This window comes from Macrobrachium rosenbergii, chromosome 18 (genome assembly GCF_040412425.1).
Source record: "Macrobrachium rosenbergii isolate ZJJX-2024 chromosome 18, ASM4041242v1, whole genome shotgun sequence".
NCBI classification, from domain to species: domain Eukaryota; kingdom Metazoa; phylum Arthropoda; class Malacostraca; order Decapoda; family Palaemonidae; genus Macrobrachium; species Macrobrachium rosenbergii.
The window spans coordinates 24558432-24583118 of record NC_089758.1 but is presented as its reverse complement, the minus strand read 5'-3'; the positions used below and the strand labels follow the sequence as shown (position 1 = coordinate 24583118).

The 24687-nt window shown below is 34.7% G+C and overlaps 1 protein-coding gene across 1 annotated transcript; it reads left to right on the top strand.

Moving 5' to 3' along the window:
* The first annotated feature begins 2910 nt into the window (after positions 1 to 2910).
* Positions 2911 to 23451, top strand: LOC136848205 (RWD domain-containing protein 2A). The gene is made up of 7 exons (XM_067120517.1): positions 2911 to 3238; positions 6340 to 6458; positions 7904 to 8038; positions 8887 to 9008; positions 11241 to 11430; positions 16126 to 16251; positions 19414 to 23451. Exons 2-7 carry the CDS (start codon positions 6354 to 6356, stop codon positions 19657 to 19659), a joined length of 924 nt encoding a protein of 307 aa, XP_066976618.1. The 5' UTR covers positions 2911 to 3238; positions 6340 to 6353; the 3' UTR covers positions 19660 to 23451.
* The last annotated feature ends 1236 nt before the right edge of the window (positions 23452 to 24687 follow it).

Sequence of the window (24687 nt, the reverse complement as noted above, 5' to 3'; positions counted from 1 at the left end):
TAGTCAAATTTCACAAACATTATTTTACGTGATTCTTCTAACGGACAAGCAAACAAACCAAAGAGGAAACCTTTAAGTTCAACCATTTGTATTTGACCCTGTATTGTCAAATATAAACTGTATCGTATTAAGCTGTATCTGACAGATTAATATGATATATACATATATATATATATATATATATATATATATATATATATATATATATATATATATATAGATATAGATATAGATATAGATAAAAATTTCCCTTACGAAGACGTATAAGCAGGAACATTTGGTATATAGTAACTCAGCGCATGAGCAGATCGAACTTCAGAGTGCTATCTTTTAACGTGTTGTTTTATATTTTTATGGATGATCACTAAACAATTAGCATACGCCCATTTCCACAATATTTGTGATGAATTTGGATACTTAACGAAACCCTGAACGACTCCTGTAAATAATTTGGTGGAGAATATATCATTCATGATTAAGTCTAACGTATAGTCAGATCTTGAAGTGTGCTCACTTACGCAGTTTATAGGGCCATGATTATCAGTGATACTTTCAAAATCTTGCGATTTACAAATTCAAGTCTTTATTTCAAAGTTTGTCTGATTTTATCGTGAAATATCTTCTGGCGGTCTTTCTTTTTGTTAATGAATGCCGATTAATTTGTATTTGACCTTCTAAAAAGCATTAATTTTCATATTTTCTATTTTTTTTTTATTTCTATTTATTTTTATTATTTAGAGATAATTTGGGTCAAGAAAGTCCTACTCATCTGCTAGTTTTTCATACACTTAACATATGATAAAATTTTCATACGCTTAGTATTTGATAACATTCGGTATTATATTGTTAATCTTTTATATATATATATATATATATATATATATATATATATATATATATATATATATATATATATATATATATATATATAGAGAGAGAGAGAGAGAGAGAGAGAGAGAGAGAGAGAGAGAGAGAGATACACACTCTGTTACGTCACTCAGCAGGAGGAAAAACGTTTCAGCGCATTCGCCCCACCAACTACAAAAACAAAAAAAAAAAAAAAAGACTTAAGGAAACCGGATCTTTTCCAGTATCTATGGCAAATCACTAGCACCACCTGCCGTGAGATTTTAGTCAAATTTCACAAACATTATTTTACGTGATTCTTCTAACGGACAAGCAAACAAACCAAAGAGGAAACCTTTAAGTTCAACCATTTGTATTTGACCCTGTATTGTCAAATATAAACTGTATCGTATTAAGCTGTATCTGACAGATTAATATGATATATACATATATATATATATATATATATATATATATATATATATATATAGATATAGATATAGATAAAAATTTCCCTTACGAAGACGTATAAGCAGGAACATTTGGTATATAGTAACTCAGCGCATGAGCAGATCGAACTTCAGAGTGCTATCTTTTAACGTGTTGTTTTATATTTTTATGGATGATCACTAAACAATTAGCATACGCCCATTTCCACAATATTTGTGATGAATTTGGATACTTAACGAAACCCTGAACGACTCCTGTAAATAATTTGGAGGAGAATATATCATTCATGATTAAGTCTAACGTATAGTCAGATCTTGAAGTGTGCTCACTTACGCAGTTTATAGGGCCATGATTATCAGTGATACTTTCAAAATCTTGCGATTTACAAATTCAAGTCTTTATTTCAAAGTCTGTCTGATTTTATCGTGAAATATCTTCTGGCGGTCTTTCTTTTTGTTAATGAATGCCGATTAATTTGTATTTGACCTTCTAAAAGCATTAATTTTCATATTTTCTATTTTTTTATTTCTATTTATTTTTATTATTTAGAGATAATTTGGGTCAAGAAAGTCCTACTCATCTGCTAGTTTTTCATACACTTAACATATGATAAAATTTTCATACGCTTAGTATTTGATAACATTCGTTATTATATTGTTAATCTTTTATATATATATATATATATATATATATATATATATATATATATATATATATATATATATATGTCATTATTTAACCGGCATTGAGTCAAGATTATGGACACCAGATAGAAACAGCCGTAGGAGGCTCATTCAAAACAGCGACCCCGACTGAGGATTAAGCAGAGACAAAGAAATCGGATTTCTAAACTGATTTTCTTTCTGTTGGTGACAGATCTGATTAATTATCACGACATGATCTCGCGAATGTTTAAACCAAAACGAGTTTAAAGTGGTTAACCAGTTTAGGATATAAATTACTTTTCGTTGCTTTATTTGTTACTCTGTTACTTTTAAGTGCATTGCATTCATATCATGTAGTACATAAATGTTAAAATTGCTAATGAATGCCATACTACTAGCATGAGTCTGTTCCCTTTTTCATAGTGCGAAAGTAGTATGATGTGACCAACTATTTAAAGTACGCATATAAAATTCATTGTGTGTGCGAATAACTAGCACAGTCATCGATTGTACCATTGGACGCTAGGTCGGTGCAGTTTTAACTTGTTTGAAGGAAAAAATTCACCAATACGTTCGTTCGACTCCCTAGCCTCTTGAAATAGAGGCTAGCGAGTCGAACGTACGTATGGCAAGCCGTACGCATTGCAAGCCGTACGTATTGCAAGCCGTACGTATTGCAAGCAAGTTAAACAAAAAAAAAAATCGTCACGACGAAAGGGGTGCTGGCGCACACACTACACTCAACGAATGTTTATTCGTCGGCAATGTCTTGGTCTTGAAGCGAAACTATATGCTAACCTTAGATACCTTATACTCTTTTTATAAAAGTTTCAGAACAAATTTAATTTCATTACATTACAGATTACAAAGATATGTTTGATAGTATATATGTGTATTTCGTTTTATTATATTTCTTTGGTGGGGTTCATCACTTTCGGACACAATGTTTACCCGGTTCTAGTGTGATCGAAACTCATGATTGACTAATGTGTTATTGACATTAAAATCTTCATTTTCTTATACTCTAAGACTGGTTATTTGTATGTAGTTTTAAGCCACTATTTCAGTTGGAATGACGAATTTATATAATTTAAGGAAAAAATAACCTCAATCAGTGAAGCTAATTTTGATAACAATGCCTTTCGGACGAACGGCTGCGACTGTCGACTAGACTTAGGCTTATACTTGACACATTGCGATAATTTTAACGACAACCAGGATCTCAGACCATGTGATAATAGCAGTGTGTTACACAAATTACAAGTCTGAGACTTGAGGTAAGGCCTATACTTTCCTTATATCAGTTTATTTACATAAAGACTAAAGGTTAGAGTTAGACCTTGTCATTTCTGGCAGGTGAAGTTGTAAGAGTTGATCATCAACACTTGTTTCATGATATGTTAATCTTTTGTCTTTTTTTTTAGTCGTTTATGATTTTTCAAACAGTTTTGGCATTCCTTTTATAACCCGGAGACTGGTATGATACTCTGCATAAAAGGGATGACATACCGACAGTCTGATCGTTGCTTGACCTTCCCAAACCTTACCCACGAGCTTCCCTAGGGTAGGGTGCTGGATCCTACCTTGTCAGGGGATTTTGCTCTTAGCGCCTAGTTTGGTAGAATTTTATTTTAATCCATTATCACATTCTGAACATGAAAATAGGGTAGGCTATAATTTTCCTGTCTTAATGTGTGTGCTGAACACTTATGATTGTTTCGTTTGCAAATGACCCAACCAACCACATCTAACCAAACCTAACATCGTGTACTAGGTACTTACCCTAGTGCACATTGTGTGGTTGGTTAGGTCAGTTGTTGACAGTCAGAAACTTTCAAAGCACACATTAAAACATAGAAGAATATTTTAAAGTCCAGAATGTGATGATGGTTTCTAGTAAAACTTTACCATTGGTTCTTGGGTAAAATAGGCTAGTTGTATTTACAGGGGTGCATCCTAACCTGCTGGCCTCAACTGGTGACTAAACCCTCCCAGGCTACAGTATAGCCTAGCCAAAACTTCTTTAATTAGAGGAACTAGTGCTGGAAGGTTATCAGCCCTATCACTGGCTGAATCATTGGTAAAGATTTACAGGTAGTCACCCTTGAAGGTCAAACATGCTGCCCAGTATTTTTTGGTGTTAGGAATGTCGTTTCATGTGCTACCTCTGATGTTTGACCGCATGGTAAATAAATACACTGTTCTTTGTAGAGAGGGCTGTCAGCGCCTCAGTACAAAGCTATGAGATTGAAAAAATCAAGATGCTCAGACTGAAAACTGTTGCCAAATCATGAGGAGAATTTTACATTGTGTGTATGTAGGTTAAAAGGAATCACGTGATGTGTTTATTGATAAACACCCTTGAGAAGCCACTCATCATTGGCAAATGGTTATGTCATTATGAGTTCATAGGAGATAGATGGTAGCTTAGGCTTATGACTAAACACCTGAAAATTCATTAGTAAGAAATTTTGCAGCTACACCTACAATGAACGAGCAAAAATTATATATAATTTTTGCATCTTACCAATGTCTCGGTAGGCAAACCATATCATTTCTGACTGATCCTAATCACAAGCAAGAAATATCATTCCCTTCACTGAGATGATAAAAGAATACAATACATAAATGATATAAGCAATTATGGGCAACTTGCAAAACACTGTAGTACTGTCTGACCTCCCAGATATGTTTACAAACCTTGTCACTGTCTATTGCCCACCGTACACTTAACAAATAATCTTACATCACTTTATGAAAGATAAGCCTCTTGATTTAAAAGAAATATTCCCTGTTTGTCTGGAAGATAACTCATGTGCATATGATAGTACATAGCCTATCTCAGTTAAGAAAATGAGTATTAGTATATACTGTAATGTCTAAATGGTTAAGGTACAATTTGTCTATGTTTTCTTGAATGTCATTTTTATGACTATAACAAAAACTTATCCAGCAAATGTACCCTACCTAAAAGTTGGATTTTCATTCTCTAATTTACCTTGCCTAATATACTTACATACAGTATGTACACTCTGACATATTTTAGATCACTGCTGTTTTGTAGATATACATTGCTATTTATTACTGACAACCATTATGATATTTGGTTTATAGTTTTATAAAAACAAGGTGGCATATTTCAATGTCTGATATTTAAGAACCTACTTAGTCAAGGTTTAAAGGTATGGAGCAAGATAGTCAGCTAACCTTTGGGTTGGCTAGTTCTGAGGCAGCTAGATTGCAGAGTAGCATAACCTATGCCAAGTTAAGGCTAGATTGGAGTATATCGTACTGTATAGGCGTTAACCCTTCCTTTACTTACTTTTGTACCTGCAGTATTGCTTACTTAGACTAGGTGAGGCCTGCAAGTGTGGTTTACACTATTTGGCGGGCATAAGCCTTGGCCTAGCCCTTGCAAATTGCATTAAGATTGTACCTAATAGAAAATTTTACTTGCATTAGCATCTTAGAAATGCATCCAGTGTAAGAAAATATGGTCATGTAACATAACTAAATCTAAGGTGTAATCTCCCAGTTGAATATGGGGAAGTTTCACCCTCCCCCTGACATGCTGTCACTTATAAAAGTTGTAGGACATTTCAAATGTTGTGTCACCCAGTTGTTAGGTGTCTTATGTCTTGATGGTTAGCTGTTATGAGTTTACTTAGGAGTGGATAGGAACGCTCTTACTACCTAAGGCAAATTTTGATGATTTTATTTACTTATATAAAATGTGTCTCAGTTTGCTTGAACTATTATTTTCCAAAAGTAAAACTGAATGAAAGCTCCACAGCAATTTTATAGTTCAGTGATGGTAAACCAAGGCTTGTTTCATGGTGTTCTAGTACAGCTTTTGGCAGGAAAAGATGCTTGTGGACATGTTTGGCAGGGCACAGTGCCGAAGAATGGGTTAGGTTAGCGTTGATGGGCTAGTATGTGATTTGTGTTAAGTGCCTCCCCAAGAATGGGAGAAACACTGTATTGGTCAGTGGCCTAAAAGTTCTTGTCCAGTTTTATCTTAACAACTACTGATATTGTGGTTTGCTTATAGGACAGGAAGATGAGAGAAGTTATATGCACCGACAGCAGTGGTGAAATGTATGCACCTCCTAAAAGAAGCATTCACCATTATAGCCTATGTCTAAGGTTTCATTACAAGAGAATAAAATCAGAAAAAAAGGATGAAATATCACATGAACCACCACATCCTATCAAAATCTAACCTCACTTACATTTTACATGAAATTGCTTATATTTGTTAATATGAGTCCAGGTTAAAGTAATGTAGAATACAAAACATCAGATCCACACAATTGACTATATCAGTATATATTTAAAATTGCATATTTTAATTATAGGCGTTTAATTATAATTTTAGGCCAATAAACAAGCATGAGTTGCAGTGAGGCAGAAACTTGCAGCTCCAAGGAGCCTCTTGACCAGGCTGAGCTGATTAACATGATTGAACTTCAGCTGTCAGAGGTAGAAATGCTTCAGGTAAGAGAATGAAAAGATGTTCTTTCTGTAGTTTGAAGTATTTTGCTGTTATTACTGACTGTTTAAAGTTCAGCCTCATGGTCGATATAGTGTTTTTGGTGCTACTATAGTATGATATCTACTGAGCTATTTGTGACCCACCAAAAATTAGGATGCAATCTACCAAACAACCCAATTAAGGCCTATGGCAATTACTTCCTCAAACTATATACAATACTATTCAATCCCCCAGGGGCTAGTTCTAAACACGGCGAAACAGTGACTCACCTACGCTGTTTCGCTGTGTTTATCACTGGCCCCTGAGGGGTCAGATGTAGAAAATGGATGGCAGATATCATATTATAGTATCACCATGTTTTTATTTGTACTGTATCTTGTTTTTCATAATGATATTGATTTAAACTAAAATATTTTTTTGACAGGCTACTGTTTCATTAGCCTATTTAAAGCCAGAATTTGTTGATAAGGAAAAACTATAGTTTGAATGTGTATATACCTTCACTTTAGTATGAACCTTTTAGGGCTAAAGTTGCATACACATGTGCTCTGATAACTTGAGTTATAGATGGGGGTGGTTGCCAAAATGCTGGGAAGTAGTAAGTTGTAAAATGCCATATTAATTTTCTTCAAAGAGTCATCTGCTTAAGCAAAGTAAAGTGTGATCACTTCCACCTTTGTTAATAAATATTAGATATATATTTTGTTGTTATAAACTGGAAGTGCCTGTTGCTGTGGCTTCAGTGAATACACAATAACTTGTGCATCAAATTTTATACAAAAGCAACCTTAAATTTTTCAAATTAACTTTGATGCTGCAGATGAGATGTTGAACTTAGAGGATCTTGTATTTACATTGCATAATTTAGGGCTTCACTCTAATGTTTGAGAGCACTTACTTGTGCGAGAATGATTCAAGAATCCATTTGTTTATCACAGTGAATTGTTCCTTGCCTAATCATGTATTTCAGGTGTGGAGCATAAAATAAGTAGTGTATATTTTTGGAACATTAGAATAATTCAAAATTTTGTATTTTTAACAAAACAGTTTTGGTATTAGCTAACTTCCTGAGCACATCTGATGTGCCCACTGTATTGGGTCTCCAAAATGTGACCTGTAGAAACTGATCATTGTATTTTATTTTAATTATAAGACTAGATTAATTATTTCAGAAAGATATGCCTTTTGCTGGGACCTCGTACAGTATTCTTATTCCAGTTGAATCAGAGCATAATGGTTTTATTTACTGTAATGCAATAGTATTCAGTTTGTTTTTTTGCTCTTGCATTTGTATATATATAGTCTCACATACTGCTTTCTTGCATTTGTATATGAAGTCTTATATACTGTTTTTGTATATCCTAATACTGTATTTTTATTTTAAAACCATATGAGCATAAACTTTCATTGTATTTGGTGAATTCTTAAATTGTTTTATAACTTTCAGTCAATGTTTCCTGACCCAAAGGAGCTTATTCTGGATGACCCCACTATACCTATTGACTTGAGGGATTTTGCTGAAGGCCGCATCAAGTTTATGCCCTCTCGTTTAGGTTTTGTTCTCAACTTAGATGTAGAAAAGGTGTGTGTCTGTTATATTTTTAATGTGTATTAAGTGAATTCTTGAATTATTTTACAGTACTGTTTTTATATCTTTTGCAGGATTTTGTATATTTTTTGTTTTATGAAATAGGTGTTTGTTTGTAGAATTCCAAGGTGACAGAATGACTTTTACTGCAGTGTTCTTCAGGTCACATAATTTGGATGATTACAGTAGTACCAAATTGCAAAGATGATAACACTGTACATTGATCTTTGTGAGACTGGTGAAGCTGAATTCAGTATCCAGGGAATTGTTTTTATAAAGTATTGACCTATTGGGTATGTATGTCAGTGGGTAGAATTACAGAAGTTTTTATTAGAAAACATAATTTTTGCCTCAATAAGGACAATGATGACCCTTCGAGAGTGGCTTATTGTATTTCCGCACCCCTTTTCTCTGTAACTTATCTCCCTTTTTTGTTTCAGAAGCTTAAGATACTTTATCAGCTTATATATTTCCTAATTTAAGATGTGCAGCATATAGTTGATTTGTGCTTATGAGGTGTCCAGGCATAAGTAAAATGAGAGGATTGTATTTATGGAATACAAAAGTGATTTTGGATTTTGTGAATTAAAATTATATAGAAATTTAGGTGCCTACTTTATGGCATTACTGTATATGCGTCAATCTTCCCATTGGAATTTTACCTGTTAGGAAAATGTTTGGTCAACTTTAATTGCAAAACGTAGAATTAACAAAGCTATATAGTAACATAAAAAAAATCCAGATACAGCAAAAGAATGAAAGGAGTAATATGCAAATAAATACTTTATTACACTTTATGTCATAAATTGTTACGGAATTGTAATTTACATTTTGTTTTGCAGGGTCATTTGAATATGAGTGTTAATCTACCTCACGAATATCCAGCAGTACCACCCGATATATTCGTACGGTCTCAGACTCTAAACCGAGAAGCTCAGCGTCAATTAAATGAGGAACTAATGGAGTGAGTTTAATTTGATTTCACTGTCACCTAAATGTATTTGGTGTTATGAGAGTTAAGGATACTTTTCAGACTGCAAGTTTTAAATCCCCTATTAAACTCTTTAAGTACAGTGGTAGCGCATTGGAAATGATGTTTAAGTTTCGTTGCAGCTCCAGAGTAGCCCCACCATTATTGTTTTCTGCCTTTTACTTTTCATCAATTTCCCTTGGTCTCTTCTTAAGTAGCTGTCCAACACCCATTTCCTTTGGTCTCTTCCTATGTAGCTGTCCAACTTCCTTAACTTTACCTTGCTGTAACGTTCACTACTCATTTAAGAATGAATCCTTCTGGTGATCCCTGCGAGAGAATATAGGTGCAGGTCAGTACAGTTTTTTGTTAAACTTATAATAACATTTAGGAGAGATGAAGAAAAATAGTTTCTTGCAAATTAGAAACATATTGCTTTTTCTTATGCCTGTTGAACCAATAAGGCTGAAAAGCTGAGTGTCGAGTTGCTAATCAAAACAAGTGGTGAAGATAGAGGCTAGAAGATACTCATAGTTAAGACTTTTTCCAACAAAGGAAGCTCGTTTTCTCAACTCTCCTGGCCTTCAAGGGGTTGCCACTTTCCTTGGTCCTTATGTTGCACACTGTCAATGGCACCAAAGCTTCTTTGCAGTGTCCTTTCAATTTCAGCTGCTTTGCTGTCTGCCTTTTACTTTTCATCCATTCCATTTGGTCTGTTCTTGCTTAATTGTCTCATTTCTTCAACTTTGCCTTATTCCAGTTCTCCGCCCAAGTACAAATCGTCTTGATTGGGCTTGTTACAAGGCAAAGGAAAGAAATAAATGCTTGGCATGAAGAGGTGTCTTTATTGTGTTCTTTATGCATACTTATGACTGATGTTTTACTTATTTTGATACAGAATTTGGTGTGGTGTTTTGTTTCATAAATATTACCAGCTGTTTTCATGAAATGAAGCATGAATACATGTGTGCCTGTATGTTTTTGTGGGCATAAATGTCTACATCTATTTATTGTTGAATGTTCTAAATTGTATATGGCTAGAGATTTGAATTATCATTTCACTAAAGATGGCTTGTGTCATTCTCTTAGGTGAGTATTTCTCACTAAATGGAGCCATCTTATTAGTTATTTCTCAGATGATATTCCTTCCTCATCCGCCGTATGATGTGTAATTATTAGTGTCAGCTCTGATTTTGAGTATCCTTCAAAAAAGATTTGGCAACTTTTGCAGGTGAAGTTGATATTAAATACATTATTACAAATTGTAAACTGAAAAAAATAATCACATACAGTACAGTATTTAAAACATAGCATGATAAATGTAATGTAAATGTTGATGGAGGAAGAAAATGTTTATGCAAAGGATTTGGTGTGCAATTCCCAATTTCTTACATTGTGACTTTGATGGGTTGCTTGGAATATAACTGAAAAATAATATGGGGATCATATGTATGCAGGTGGATTTTTCCTACAATGAAAAAGGTACCCATTAAGAGCTTGCTCATTGGTGAGTGCAAGGTATTTTGTAACGACTTTTCTTGAACACTACAGACCACAGTATCGACTTTGGCTGGTTAGGCTTGAATATCACAATTTAAGTAGAGCTGCTGGTTGTCATGTGATTAGCTTGCTTCCTAATCACTCACTTTAACCTATCTCTGGATTTTCACAACTTTGTTACTAGGTAAAGCCAGCATATGTGATAAACACAATTCTGTTGGTAATTGCCAGAAGCTACACATAACTTCTTAGGTTATTTTTTATAAATCTCCAGTTAGAGAAAGTAATCTGAAGAGGTAGTAACATTGTCTTCCTCCTTAAATGTTATTCAACAAAGTGATTCACCTGGGAGGTTTGTTTTGTGTATCCATAAACAAAATTTAAGATAAGGGTTATTTTCAGTGATCACAAACCTCATCATTAACCAGAATGGGCCTCCTCTTAGTGTCTCTGATTAACAGCTTAAATAATTGCTTCAGGTCACTGAAATGTCAGATGACTCAGATTCCCTTTTAAGACTTTGCATTGCAAGGATTTGCTTGGTACAGCCAATCAAGATTTTTTTTTTACTTTAGTAGAAGCTTAATACAGTGTTAATTCTGAATTTATGGCCACCAACATAAGTAGAATGAGCTGTTTGAACTGATAGAGCATAAAAATTGTTTTTGATTTTGTGTTTCGGTAAAAAAGGACTTAGCTAAACATGAATAACTGACATCCTTTCAGATTCCTAACCGGTTTTCAGTACGGTGATCTGTCAGTTGGACCAGCAGTTACTTGGCTTCAAGACAATGGTGAAAAATTTTTCAGTAGCAGCGAGGTTACTGTGGAGACAGAAGCAGTACAAAAACAAACAGGCACCAAGGACAGTAAATTTGTACGTCTATGGGTATACTCTCATCACATCTATAGTAAGGCAAGTGGCATAAAGCGAGTGAGAAATGTATTGTACTTACAGTACTGTTGATATGACATGAAATATGAAGGCTTTTATTTGCAATTTACACTAACTACCTGGAACTGTTGAAAAGCTTTTAGTATACAAACTTATGCTGTACAGTATTAGGCTTATTTTTTAACAGGAAGGACATTAGGTTTACAGGTTTGTGTTTGTGTGTTATCAGTATATCCAAAGAATAGTTTAAATCGTGATGAAACTTTGCAGATGATTCATTTTTGGAAGGCTGAGGGTTGAGATTTTGTCTTGGAAACCATCTCACTTTATGTGAAAGATTTGGATTTTTAGCATATTAAATCCTTCATAGCTTCTTTTAATAAATTAATAGCATATTTTAATATACTTTTCATTGTGATAAATCATAATGGTAATGCCTGAACACAAATGCATTATGGTACTTTTAAAATAGCTTGTTCATGTGTTTGTGCAAGTTACATACACTGTGCAAATTACATACGCTGTAATCCTAGAAGACAGAAAGAAACAAGATATCCTGCTCTTGGTAGGGTGGCACATAAGCATGTGGTTATCTCAGGGCTTAGTTGTTAAACTGTCTCTATTTGTGTCAGTTGACTAGTAGGCAGACTTTTGGTTTGTTCGAGGTATCTTTTTGCATTCAATTTGTAGCACTTAGCAGAGATGGGCCTCCTAATCAGTGAAAATTTTGGCTTGCAGTTGCTGGGCTTTCTGCCATTTCAGGTTCAGAAGCATTCATTGTTGCTTTTTGAGTGGTTAATTCCTATTTAGTGAAGGAACCCTCCTCTTCCAATGATGCTCCTATTTTGATGTGAGAGGTCTGTTTTGCTCTTCCTAGCGTTGAGCTCACTCCTCTTCTGCTTGTAGTGCCACTTCACCCCCTGCATTCCTGCCTAAATGTTTGGATGAAGAGGAGTATTATGGCCAGCACTCTGGCCTTAGCATTAAATGATTCCCAGTTCTCTTATTTCTTGGGAACCGTCCCAAATGGGATGTTTCAATTTACATGCCTAGAAGTTATCAAATGTAGTCTCATTGGGAAGGGTTTTAGTCAGAGGGAGCTGTAGCCATATCAAAATCTTTTTGAAGTTTAACAATCAACCTCCACCATTCAAAATTGAGAGTTTTTGTGGTTGGTGTTGTGGATGGAACCTTAATACATTCGAAGTCTGTTGTAGTCATAGCTGCATTTCTTCCTTTCCTTAGATGCCAGGAGGGGATGTTCATATATGTTCTGAAAGGATGTAGCTCACCTCTGCCAAAAAATTGTGGAACATTGGCATTTTGATATTCCTAATTCTTTGGCGTTGAAGAGACTATCCCAGCATTTTGAAAAGGCTGTTTTCTAGCTTGGTCAAACTGTCCAGTAGGGATGGCTCCTTGAGTCAAGCCTCCCTAGCTGATCTCGCCTTGAAGAAAGTGTTCCTTGTACTTGTAGCAGTTGCCCCTTTTGGACTGGTCAGCAAACTCCCTGTCTTTGCCAGTAAGATTACTCACTCCAAAAATTTGGAATTGGTAGTTTATCTTTCACTATGGAATTTGTGGCCAAGATTCAAAGTTTCAGTTAGCAGATTGCTCTACAACTTTTATTTTTGGAGTTCCTTTACTGCTGTCACAGGATAAGACTTATGAAGACTTCTTCCTCTTTCTTTATACCTCCATAAAACTAAGAATTTTAGAGGGCACCTTTAGGCTGTTTTTGTCCACAGGTTGTGTCAAGAAACAGTTTATGAATAATATCATAATCTAATGGTTCATATAAAGTAATCTTAAGATCTTATGAGAAGTGTTCCAGAGGGAGAAGGTTTTCAAGCCAAGGTTTAGGTTTATGAGATTAGAGTTCATTTTATGTTTTTGTTTTTTAAAAGAAATTTAAATGTCTGTTGATTTTAATAGCATGGCATTTGAAAATGTCAAAATATTTTCGCTACTTTTTTCTTAAAGAGATATTATTCTCAGATTTTTAGACTCCGTGGGCCATTAAGAATCCTAAATCTGGCAGCCAAAATGCCAAAAACCTTCTTGGCCACTCTTCTTGCCCTTGCAAGGTGGTAGTTGAATATTTGATGTTTTATTTAAAGATTCACATTACTAGATGGTTTTAGGAGGTTAGGTCTCAGAGGAATGCATTGTCTCTAGTGATGACTGAATTTTGTGGCCAATGAAATAAATTGTGCTGGATTGTAGAGTTCAGTGGCGAATCATTAGCTCTACCATGATGACCAACATTGTGATCCATCTAATTGGTGCACGTGACTGTCCCCCCCAGGTGTGCGTCACAGGATATCATTTGATGCTATGAGATTTATTTTTTCTTTTTTGTGTTTTTTACAACAATTATGATAGCGTTATTTCTTTCTGTATTCTTATATTTTCGTTGATGATTATGCAATATTTCTTTTAGTTAATATGCTTTTCTTTGGATTCGAAACAGCTTTTTCTCTGAGTCTTTTACACAACCATCTGCTGCAAAATCTTTCAAAATGTTTTGTCATTTTTCATAATATGGATTTTTCTTTCGCATTCTTTTTTATATTGTTATTTGCATGATGAATAACCAAAATCGAATAAGAAAAACATGTTTCTTTGTATATATCAGAAGAATAAACTATTGTTGGGTGAACAAAAACTTGTGGAATATGTTGCAATATTATTAGCTTCATCCACTTCCCGAGAGGGTGGAGTTATGATGGGAATGGATGATATATGACAACCACAGTAGTGGTCAGGCCTGTAGTTTCTTACGAATCGTCTTGAGGTAACCACGCTCCATTAAACTCTTCAGTGATAATCGAAGATGGAACAGTTGAGAGAAGAAGAAGAACAACAATAAGGACACTGACCAACACCAACCAGTCGTGGGTCATCCACTATAACGACCTCACCCACAGTCAGCAACATCATTGACACGTTCAGCGATGGCATCCCACTCTCAACTATTTATGAAGATACATGAATCAGGCAAAGAATGTGCAATCAGAGTGAAGACAACAAGCAGCGAAGCACCACCGGGTCAAATGGATCAACAACTAGTGGCGAACGTGAAGTTAGAAATGTACCTCAAAGAAGGCTGTAGCCAGTGCAGTTACCCAGAACGGGTGTTCATGCCTTCTATCAACAAGCACATGGTCAACTTGGACAAAAGTGAGTGTGAAGGTGAACAACAAATCTCTTAACAGCAGATCTTGCAACAAACCCCTAAGGGTGACGGTGATTATGTGTACAATGCAGCATGATTTAGTGTTGGAAAAGGAACCCCACAACTGCCATCATCTCCACCCATTGCAACCACAACCATGGTCAGTGACTGTGATGCCACCAGCACCATAGTTGATGGTGGAGGAGGAGGAAGAGAAGGAGGATACGTTGGGATAGGAATACAGTACTTAGATGGAAGCGCGAGGGTTGTTGAAGGAAAATGAGGTGGTGTTACCTTACCTTACAGACCTTACAATTCGTTCGGGTTGCCCCAGGTCCCTCAGTGTGAGGCGCCGTTGGAGAGAGTGCTGAGTTACCGAGGTTACCGTTGTGCCAATATTCTTTACCTCCTAATTCACTCAATTTATAATTCACTTCTTTGTATTCTTATCCATCCAGTTATTACTGAAATGACATGTGAACTCCTCAGATACTACTTTGCATGCAAACGAATGCCATTTTTCCAACAATTACAAAACAAGCCATACCTTTAAGTAATTATTAAGGGTACCAGTGATTGCTTGAAGTATTTCAGGCAAAAACATTGAAGTGGTGGAGACTGAACTCTGAAGAAATATGAGAGCGATGCGAATCTATCTCCAGCCGCCAAAAACCATGCATTTCTCACGTATCATCATTTTTAGATATGATAGATTCTACGAAATGCAGCAGTTCCTCAAACTTTGTATTCATTCTCATTTGCATTTTGTATTCCGCTGGATCTTCATTTGCTATTTGAGAAGTATGGTCCTAGAGGCTCATAGTCTCTCCTTTGAAAACATTTTCTTGCCCAAAATTTCACTGTTCTTTTTCTTTTTAATAAGCAGTTGCAGTTCTCTCGCAAGAACAACTACAGCAGCACGAATAGTTACATCTATATCACTCGACATCTTCATAGTTCCTGGCTGTAGTTACTGTCCCATAGTACTGTCCCCATGTAAATGCTTACTGTTCAGGAAAGTTTACTTGCCACCAGCAAACTGTTCTCTGTTGCGAGCTGCAGATGTTTTATTTTTCCAGTTTGTGAAATTTGCACAGATGCATGAATGGGCTGTTAAGAGTAATGTTGGTATTAAAAATTATTTTGAAAGAAATTGCTTTTTTTTTTGAAAACCTCTCGTAGAGAACATTGGAGTAGAAGTCTATTTTTTATTGGCTATATTGCTGTTATACCATAGTTAACCTCTTGCAAGTCTCTAAATCTGTTAGCTGTATGCATAATTTTAAGCACCTAAGAATATTTTTTAGCACAATCATTAGTTCACGTCTTAAAAACGTGTTGATATATTTGTTCCTTCATAATTGTGAAAACTGACGTACAAATTGATCAGATAGTTACTGTTTATTTTGCTGCCATTTAGATAATAATCCTAGACTTGTTTTTATAAATATTGTAGCAGGAGGAATTTTATTTGAGAGGAATGAAAGAGTTTCTCCATAGTCATACAACTTAAAATATTTTAAATATTCTTTTTGCAGGTGAAGCGAAAAGATATACTAGATTTAGCGGAAGAACTTGATCTCACTGGTTTTTGCCTCCCGGGAAAACCAGGAATCATATGTATTGAGGGGTTAGCATATAATACAGAAGAATGGTGGCAGAGAGTGAGTATGTTTCCTTTGTTTAAGTACTGTATGGGTAAATATATCTTTTATAATATTCCTGCATGAATGTAATACAAACATTTAGTTTACAAGACCTCACTGGTATTGGTTTACTTATGCATGAGAGGGGTCTTAAAGGGGTGAGGTCTTCTCATCTTACTGAGTGCAAGATCTTTTGCCAATCTGCCTTGAAAGAAACATCTGCCGCTTACTGCTGGGATCATTTTTTGCTTTGTTCATCAGGTTTCATTGCTTCATTGTTCTGTTCTTGATCATCAGATGGGTGACAGGGTTTTCACTTGTTTTAGTGAATTTATATTTCTTTAAATTGTTTTTCACTGATTTTCATATTTATTAAGATGCTGTACCTTTATTTTCAACCTGTAAAGATAAACAAATTACAATTGAATTCAAGTTGTCGTGGGTGTAACATAGTGTTGGATGCTTGATTGTTCAAGTGTCCTGTGTAAGATATTTAGTGAACATAACATCTTGATGACATTGACCTACATCCTGCATGTGTTATTTTCAGTGGTAGGATTTACATTAATGACAGATGTACAATGTGATTCCTTGCCTAATCTCTCTAGGATAGATACTAGAGGAGGAGGAGGAACTGTGCCAGTTGGGGGTAAGATGGTCAAGGCCATTGTCAGGGAAGTGCATAAGATTTCTTTGGCATTTTGTGTGAATGAATTGCAGCATCTCTTCTGTCTTGACTCTTTCATCTCTTATTCCCTGAAGTTGTTGCTCTCTTGCTACTTGTGATGGAGATGATGTCATGGACTAGTTGCTGTTAATACTTTTAGCAGATGGAGGCCATTTAGTGCTGCTGTAGAAATGGTAACCATCACTCCTGGTGCTTTCACCATTTGCTTATCCCTCTCTTTCTCTGCTCCTGCTACTCATTCTCTTTGGATTCAAGGACTATCTTCACCAAGTTTCCACCCAGTTGTGCCTGCTCTTGACTTTGTTTCTCTTGTTCTTACTGGAGCTTGTCTACTATCACTACCTTCAATGCTCCGACTGAGGATTTCAGTAATTTTAACAGTGCAGTAATGACATTTTTTGTACGTGAGGTAATTCTTTTAACGTATATCAGTTTAATTCTTGATAAATTTATTTACACAAGTGGTTAATACTGGTTGTTTGAAATACCAGACAACTGTTGCTACATTGTTGGTTTTCACTTGAGAGTTGAGAGGTACATACAGTAGGTGTGGGTAGGCATGTAAATTGGTCAGGTCCTATCTTACCAATCGCTTTGGTCATGAGACCATTTGATGTTAGTTAAAGTCCACAAGCATAAATTGAATCATGTATGTTGCAAGTAAGGGTTATGATAGTCTCTTCCAGATATTCAGTACTTAATTTACCTCTGTAATCAAATATGTACCTCCTGGAGGTACCATAAGCTTATTTAAGATCAAGTATGTACCTTCTGGAGGTATCATAAGTTTATTTAAGTGACAGGTACACTTTGCTGCCTTAGTGGATTGCCAGTCAAACTTAAACAATATGAAAACTACCCTTTTAAATTACAATTCCATGTATGAAAAACAAGGGGTTTGTATTTGCTGTAGGAATATAAATAATTTTAACTTTCTTTTGTGATGCATAGACAGTCCACTATTTTAGTGAGTTTGGATTTCTCTGGATAGTATGTTTGAGGACCACTTTTGCATGTAGAGAAGTAAAATTGTATTCAAACAGGTAAGATGGAAAGTGCTTTTTGGTAGGAGAGGGACTTTTATGTCTTGAGGTTTTGTAAGGTTTGAAATCTGTTAACTTTACAGATGTTAGGATCTCTTGTTCCAGTATGCTTGACTTTTGGTGTTGAATTCACTCAATAACTCTCACATAGCATTCATATGGCCACTTTCATAACTGTAGTGTGCTTTTTTGTTTGCTTTATGTGTAGGTCACCATAAGCTTTGGTTTTACTTTAAATACATTGATTATCAGGCCTCATCTCAATGTCACTCTTCTGTCTTTTAAAATTTTTTAGCGACCTCTGATTCTGTTGTTAATGCCTGGTCATGTTCATGTAACATCTTCCAGATGGCTCTGCTTCTGCATTTGTTAATAGCTTCTCGTGTTATACTGTAATATAAATACAGTAGTAAAATTACACAGCTTTACTAATTTAATGAAGCTTTCAAATGCCCTCTGTTTTTTTAATGTCAATCTTATTGCTTGTTTTGGCACTTAGTCAGATGCCTTCACAAATTAATTTTGACTAAATCATCAACATATTTAGACACTAGTTAATCACAGTTCTGTATGCATATTATGAAATACTGAAGGTGTTTTGAAAATCTCAGATATAATTGAATTTTCATACGAAAACCTTTTACTGTATTGCAAAGCCAACTCATTGCGAGTACTGTAGAATTATTGTTAACAAGTTTAACCAAACAACTGATTATTACATTGCCATTAAAATAGGGTGTGCAAAGAATATTGACTTACTGCTGTAGCCCAAACATCTCTGTTTAGTGTGCAAATGAGAAGTTGTAAGTCAGATCGTGAGAGTTTCATGCACCAATTTTAAAGCATTTGGTTTTCAAAAGGTGAATGCTGAGCATTTGCTTGTAGACAGATTTACATAGAAAAGTTACTGTTTAAGACAGCACTGTATGAAAAATTATATTTTCATGTCATGAAATCAGTGTTTCAGAAAAATTTATCAAATGCTCAAGATATACTGTATAGTGCATTATACTATATGCACAATTGACATAGGAGTGATTTGTTTATGAATTTATAATTAATGGGATGGGTCTTATTTCTTTTGTTAATTGATTGCCTTTTTTTAAAGATAATGAATTGAGTCATATTATTTGCATATACAGTGGTATGTCAACTTGATTATATTAAAAACCAGAGGTCTGGTTAAACAAATCATTTATATCTAACTAACTAAAACCCATGTAATCTTGATCAAATGTACTATTAAATGATGAAGCTTAATCCTAATTCCATCTGATAAATATTGTGATAGTTCTTTAGGGGATTGCACATTATTTCCATTTCTTCATTTTTTGTATGATTGGTAATTCAGTTCAGAAATGCATTACAAGCTTGTTTGATTTTTTAAAATTTATATTTTCCACATTTTTATTATAACACTAACATTCAACCTGGTAACTTACTTTAAAGGTGCGGTCTTGGAACTGGCAGAAGATTTTGATTAAGAATCGTGAGGTCACTAAGCTTGAGCCGAATGAAGAGCTGACCGTCCATCGACGATTCACAGGATTTGAAGAGTTGGGCTCAGAGTCTGATATTCGTGTCAAAAGCGGTGGTTTTCATGTCGATATGGGTGACGTATACCGATACTTGGAAAAACATGACTCTGGTTATGTTTTTAAAGATTATTTTGGGGTGGATGGAAAACCTGCTTGATGCACTGTGGCACATTTAAAAATTCATTTGTGTTGTGAGTGTTTTCACTAAGGTTTTCCAATTCTGATGTATTGTGGACTTAAAATATACATCTATAAAATTTTGTCTTTCCGCAGTACAATATTTTTTCTAGTTGAATTGAACACAAATAAAAACCTTCCAATAAAGTTAACAGGGTCTGTTAAGGTGTCATGTGGCCAATAAAGTTAACAGGGTCTGTTAAGGAGTCATGTGATAAAATTTTATATGTTATACAGTTTTAAGTTCCTGTTTAAAAGTTAATTTGCAACTTACTTGAATCTTAATAAAAGGAAACTGAATGTAGCATTTTCAGATTGATATTTTTTATGAATGTCAATTGAAAATAAAAAAAATTAATGTTACTGTTAATGTTTTGGAATGTGTGTGAATTCTTTCAAGTTCATTTTTCTTTAGGTGTCGTCATTGTAGATCATCCATTTTGAGAAATTCATGAGAGGAATTGCATATCGGTGTGAAGTCATTGGAAAGTGGAATTGCTTATTAAAAGTTACACGGTTTATTTTAAAACTGTGTTTACAAATGTACAAACCATATGTTTTATGAAAGATTGAATAGCATTGCAGAAGGAGTGGTGATATCAGAACTTTTGGACAAAAAGTTCCTCTTTACAGCTCACCAGAAGCCAGAATTTTGCTTGTGTCCAGTGTTAGAAATTGAGGTACTTAGAATGAATTAAGTCTTAATCTAAATCAAATGGGAAAAATGACCATGGGCATTTACACTACCAGGTTAATGTTACCCAAACAACTAGTTTACCAATTAGTTTTATTCTGGAAGTAGCAGCAGGAAGAGTATTGCAGTTTGTTAAAGGAAAGTGAGCCATTAGTTAGTTATCTGTGAAATAAGGTAATCACCTTGAGCAGCATTGTCTGATATTGAACCTACAGTGATTAATTTCCATAGTATATGGAAAAACAAATCATTTATAACTAACTAAATCTGACATAAGAGTCATGGTGGAAATTTATCCTTATTTATGAGTGATAGGTCCCATTTAAAAGGAGACAAGTATTGATTTATGAGTGCTACATATATGCCGCAATGTTTGGGAGTGGTTTAGGTCATGATTGGAACAGAGCAAGGGTGACAATATAAGTACATATTTGTGGACAGCACCTGGACATTAATTAGATGATGTTCCCTATCTACAGTATTACCAATTGATGATGATCTTTTGGAACCAGAAGAAGTGGTGGTCTCAATAATGGCATAAATACTTTTTCTTTTAATGACTTAGAAGGACATAGAACTTTAGTAGGTTCAATAAAGAGCTTCAGCAATTGAAGGATAGTGAGGGGACATGTCACTTCCTTTCCTGAGACTAGTAATCTGACAATGGAATCTATGGCAGTTAAAATTACAGTTTTGAGAATACTTGTAAATGATGTAGTTTGGACCTATATATTTACTTTGACTGAAGTCTGTTACTGAGTTTATTTGTGCATCAAATCATTTAGCCATGTAATTTACAACTTATTTAATGATAATGGTTTGTTTCTAGTGTCAGAATTCAAAATTTTGGTTAAAACCTTGTGCTAACTGAAATGCAGTGAATGGTGGTTGTACAGCTACAAACATTTCCAGAATAATTACTATCCTTATTATCGGTCAGGCATGCAGAAAAAGTTTTTCCAACCAAGGTTTTTTTATTGGCCTGTACTATCATATACGTGTACTATTCTTATCACTTGGTGTTACATTTGGCTCCAAGCTTTCCTTTTTATTTAGCAGCAAAACCTGTTATTGTCTGAAACTCAAATAATAAGCTATTTTTCACAAGGATTTGTGTATCTACGGAGATGGTAGTAGCATGCCACAGGCTTGAGGTCTTTTATTTTACTAAATTGTCAGTATTGTTTTATGCTTGTCAGAGGCATTATAAGACAAGACAAAATTTCTTTTGATCATGGTTGGCAAGTATGGTTCGGACTATCTTCAGAAACTAGCTTGCATAAATATTTTCCTTAAACATTCTTTCAATGTGGAACGTTTGCTTCTGGCATTAGTGTCAGTGTCTGCAGAATCATTGTTTCTCAGTAACTTGAATTTTATGTTTCTGTAATTGGATTAATTTCATTACTACCAAATAACCACTTCCTTTACATTGAACAGTCCTTGATTTTCCTCTACTATAGACGTTATTTTTATATGTGATAGTTTGACGTGGATTTGGACTTGTATTAATTAATTCCCTATTAATTAATTCCCAAACACTGATGCTTATTCAAGCATCTTGAGTAATAGACATACTACTCCTCAGTTCTATTGTATGAAAATGGATATTTATTCTATGTTTAAACACTCCTAGAACAGGAATGTGTCCTTGTCTTTTTTATTGGTAATAGGTCCACAGAATGCTTATCTCTGGATCTACCAACGGGCCTTTTGGAGAGGTTGATAGAATATATTTGCTAAATTGTGTGGAAGGTTTGTAGCTGTGATGAGTCTGGTGCTTAACAACTGTGGATCCACTGGCAACCACGTAATATGAACTCTTTTGATAAGAGCATATTAAAGATTATTGTAGCTTCAAAGTGAAAATTAGGCAGCTAGATCCACAGTAAGTAAGGATCAGAATAGTTTTGTCACTAATGCAGTGCTTATTTGACAACCACAATCTTATTAGGCCAGTGGTTCTTTGGAGACTGATAACTTGTGTAGGTAATGAAGATCTATTGAAGCTATGGATACCCTTTTCCAGCATGATGGATTTCCATTTAAATGAGTATCTGAAGAACCTCTAGCACTACTAGCTTTTTTGCAGAACACCTGTAAATTAAGAAGTGTCTTTTGTATGGGCACATACATAATTTATGATAATTTTCATGTTCCATAAGTACACTTTTATCTTATTGGCAGATGAAAATACAGTACTGTAATTGCTGTTGATCACTGAGGGTGAAAACTAAATTAGTTGGATAGTGATTCAAGAATCTATCTTCTGTAAAAGCTCAGCATTTGGATTAATCTGCCTTTCTGATCATTAATCGTTAAGTTTTGGTATAGAAATTATTCTTTGTTATATATGCACCTCATTTTTATGGAAGGATTTTTCATGGGTTATGGTGTTCTTTAGTTAAAATATATATGTACCTCATTTTTATGGAAGAATTTTTCATGGGTTATGGCGTTATTTTGTTAAAAATTATGTTTTTATCATATGTTATCTTTGTATCTTGACCTTTATCATTTTATTAAAAAATGCTTTATTGTAAAATTGGCAAGCTCTGTCTTGGCTGAGAAGTTAGTGTTATTCGGGATTATGGAAGCACAGTATACAGTATCATTTTTTGTCTTGTTATAATGTATTATTGAGTTGTGGTATTTTATCATCAAATGGAAAATTTTCTATTTATGCAGATGAAGCAATGGGATGAATGGGGAGGAGTCTGCATTTTGTTTGTTATTGGCAACTGACTATCCAGTGGAAAGTATATAGCAGCTGCATTTTCTGAATGTTGGAAGCCAAAGTTTTTTTATATAGTAGTATTTCCTGCTGTTTAAGAAAATTGATGCTGCTGACTCCCTATCGCAAGTGGATAGAGAAACATAGTAGGATATATGTTCATGTGTGGTCCGTTTCTCTCAGGACAAATATGTGTATGTGTGATTTGACAAGGTGTCTTTGACTATATAGATATTTAGTTAAAATTATATATCTGTATATCAATCTTTTTGTGAATGGATATTTAACACCTTCAATTTTTTGTGTACAGTATATTTTTGTATGGAATAAAATAGATATGGAAACACATGAATCTTCTTTAAGTATATTACATCTCAGTAGAACCCATAATTTAATGGCAATTGAACTTGCATGTCAAAATGATAAATCTCATTAAAATGACTTAACTAGCATTCTCTAGTGTTTGTGAATTAAAGAAAGATAAAAAGACTGTAGCCCTTAACAGTAGTCTCAAATTAACTATGTTCTGCATTCATTGTTCGTAATAGGATATTCATTAAAACTAAGTGATCTGTGAAAAATGTAAGAAAAGTTGCATGTAAAACATACAGGAATTGTTTGAAACAGTTAGTAATCTGCAAAGGCTGAGGTTGCACACCTGCTTTCGAATGGGTGCCTGTAAATTTTCTATTTAAAATCTAATGTATCAGTTTGTAATGAATACAGGCAACTCTGAGGGTTGTTCAGTCAGTACACTGCATGTGGTGCATTGTAGCCTTTTACTTTACCTCCATTCACACTCCCTTTCTTCCATCTTGCTGTCTCAACTATTATCTCATGGTGCAAGTAAGAGTTTTTTTTTTCCCACTTTCACCTTTAGATCTTTGTACTCCATCTCATCTCATTATCTTGTACAACCCCTCCAACTCCCTCTTTTGACTGTCTTGGGTGATGAATAGCAGAAAATGTTCTAGTGCTTGGCTTTATTGCCCAAATTTCATGGTCTATTCAATGACTCACTAAATAGGCACTTCAGTACCCTTTCCCCAATGCACAAATGGGCTCCATGAAATCTTGTGTCTTTAAAGTGACCCTACCTGGCCAGTAATCTCCAGTAACCATCCCTCAACTTGTTTTTTAACCAGAATGCGGAATCTCAAATTAATGTGAATTAATCATAGGTATGAAAATGAATAACATACGCAAGAATTCTTATTGTAAGTAACTTGATAAAATAAAGTTAATGGATGTATGTGGGTAGTACAGATACTGAAAGCAGAAAACTTTGTTAATTGAGAAGTAAGTAATGTGAGTGCCATGCACTTATAAACAATACCTTCATGTCTGTCGCCTAACCTGTATTGAAGAGCATCTTTGTGTGCTCGTTCTTAAACGTAAGGCATGTTGTTGGAAGTATATTTTTATTCTTTTACCCAATGAATATTGTTGTAGAATGGGGTCATAAATGCCCTTGTTTCTTTGGTGATCAATAAGGAGCTTGGATAGGATGCCAATTATAATTCCCATGCTAAAGAAAATATAAAAAATAAGCCTTAATTGAGGAAGAACGTGTGTTTTAT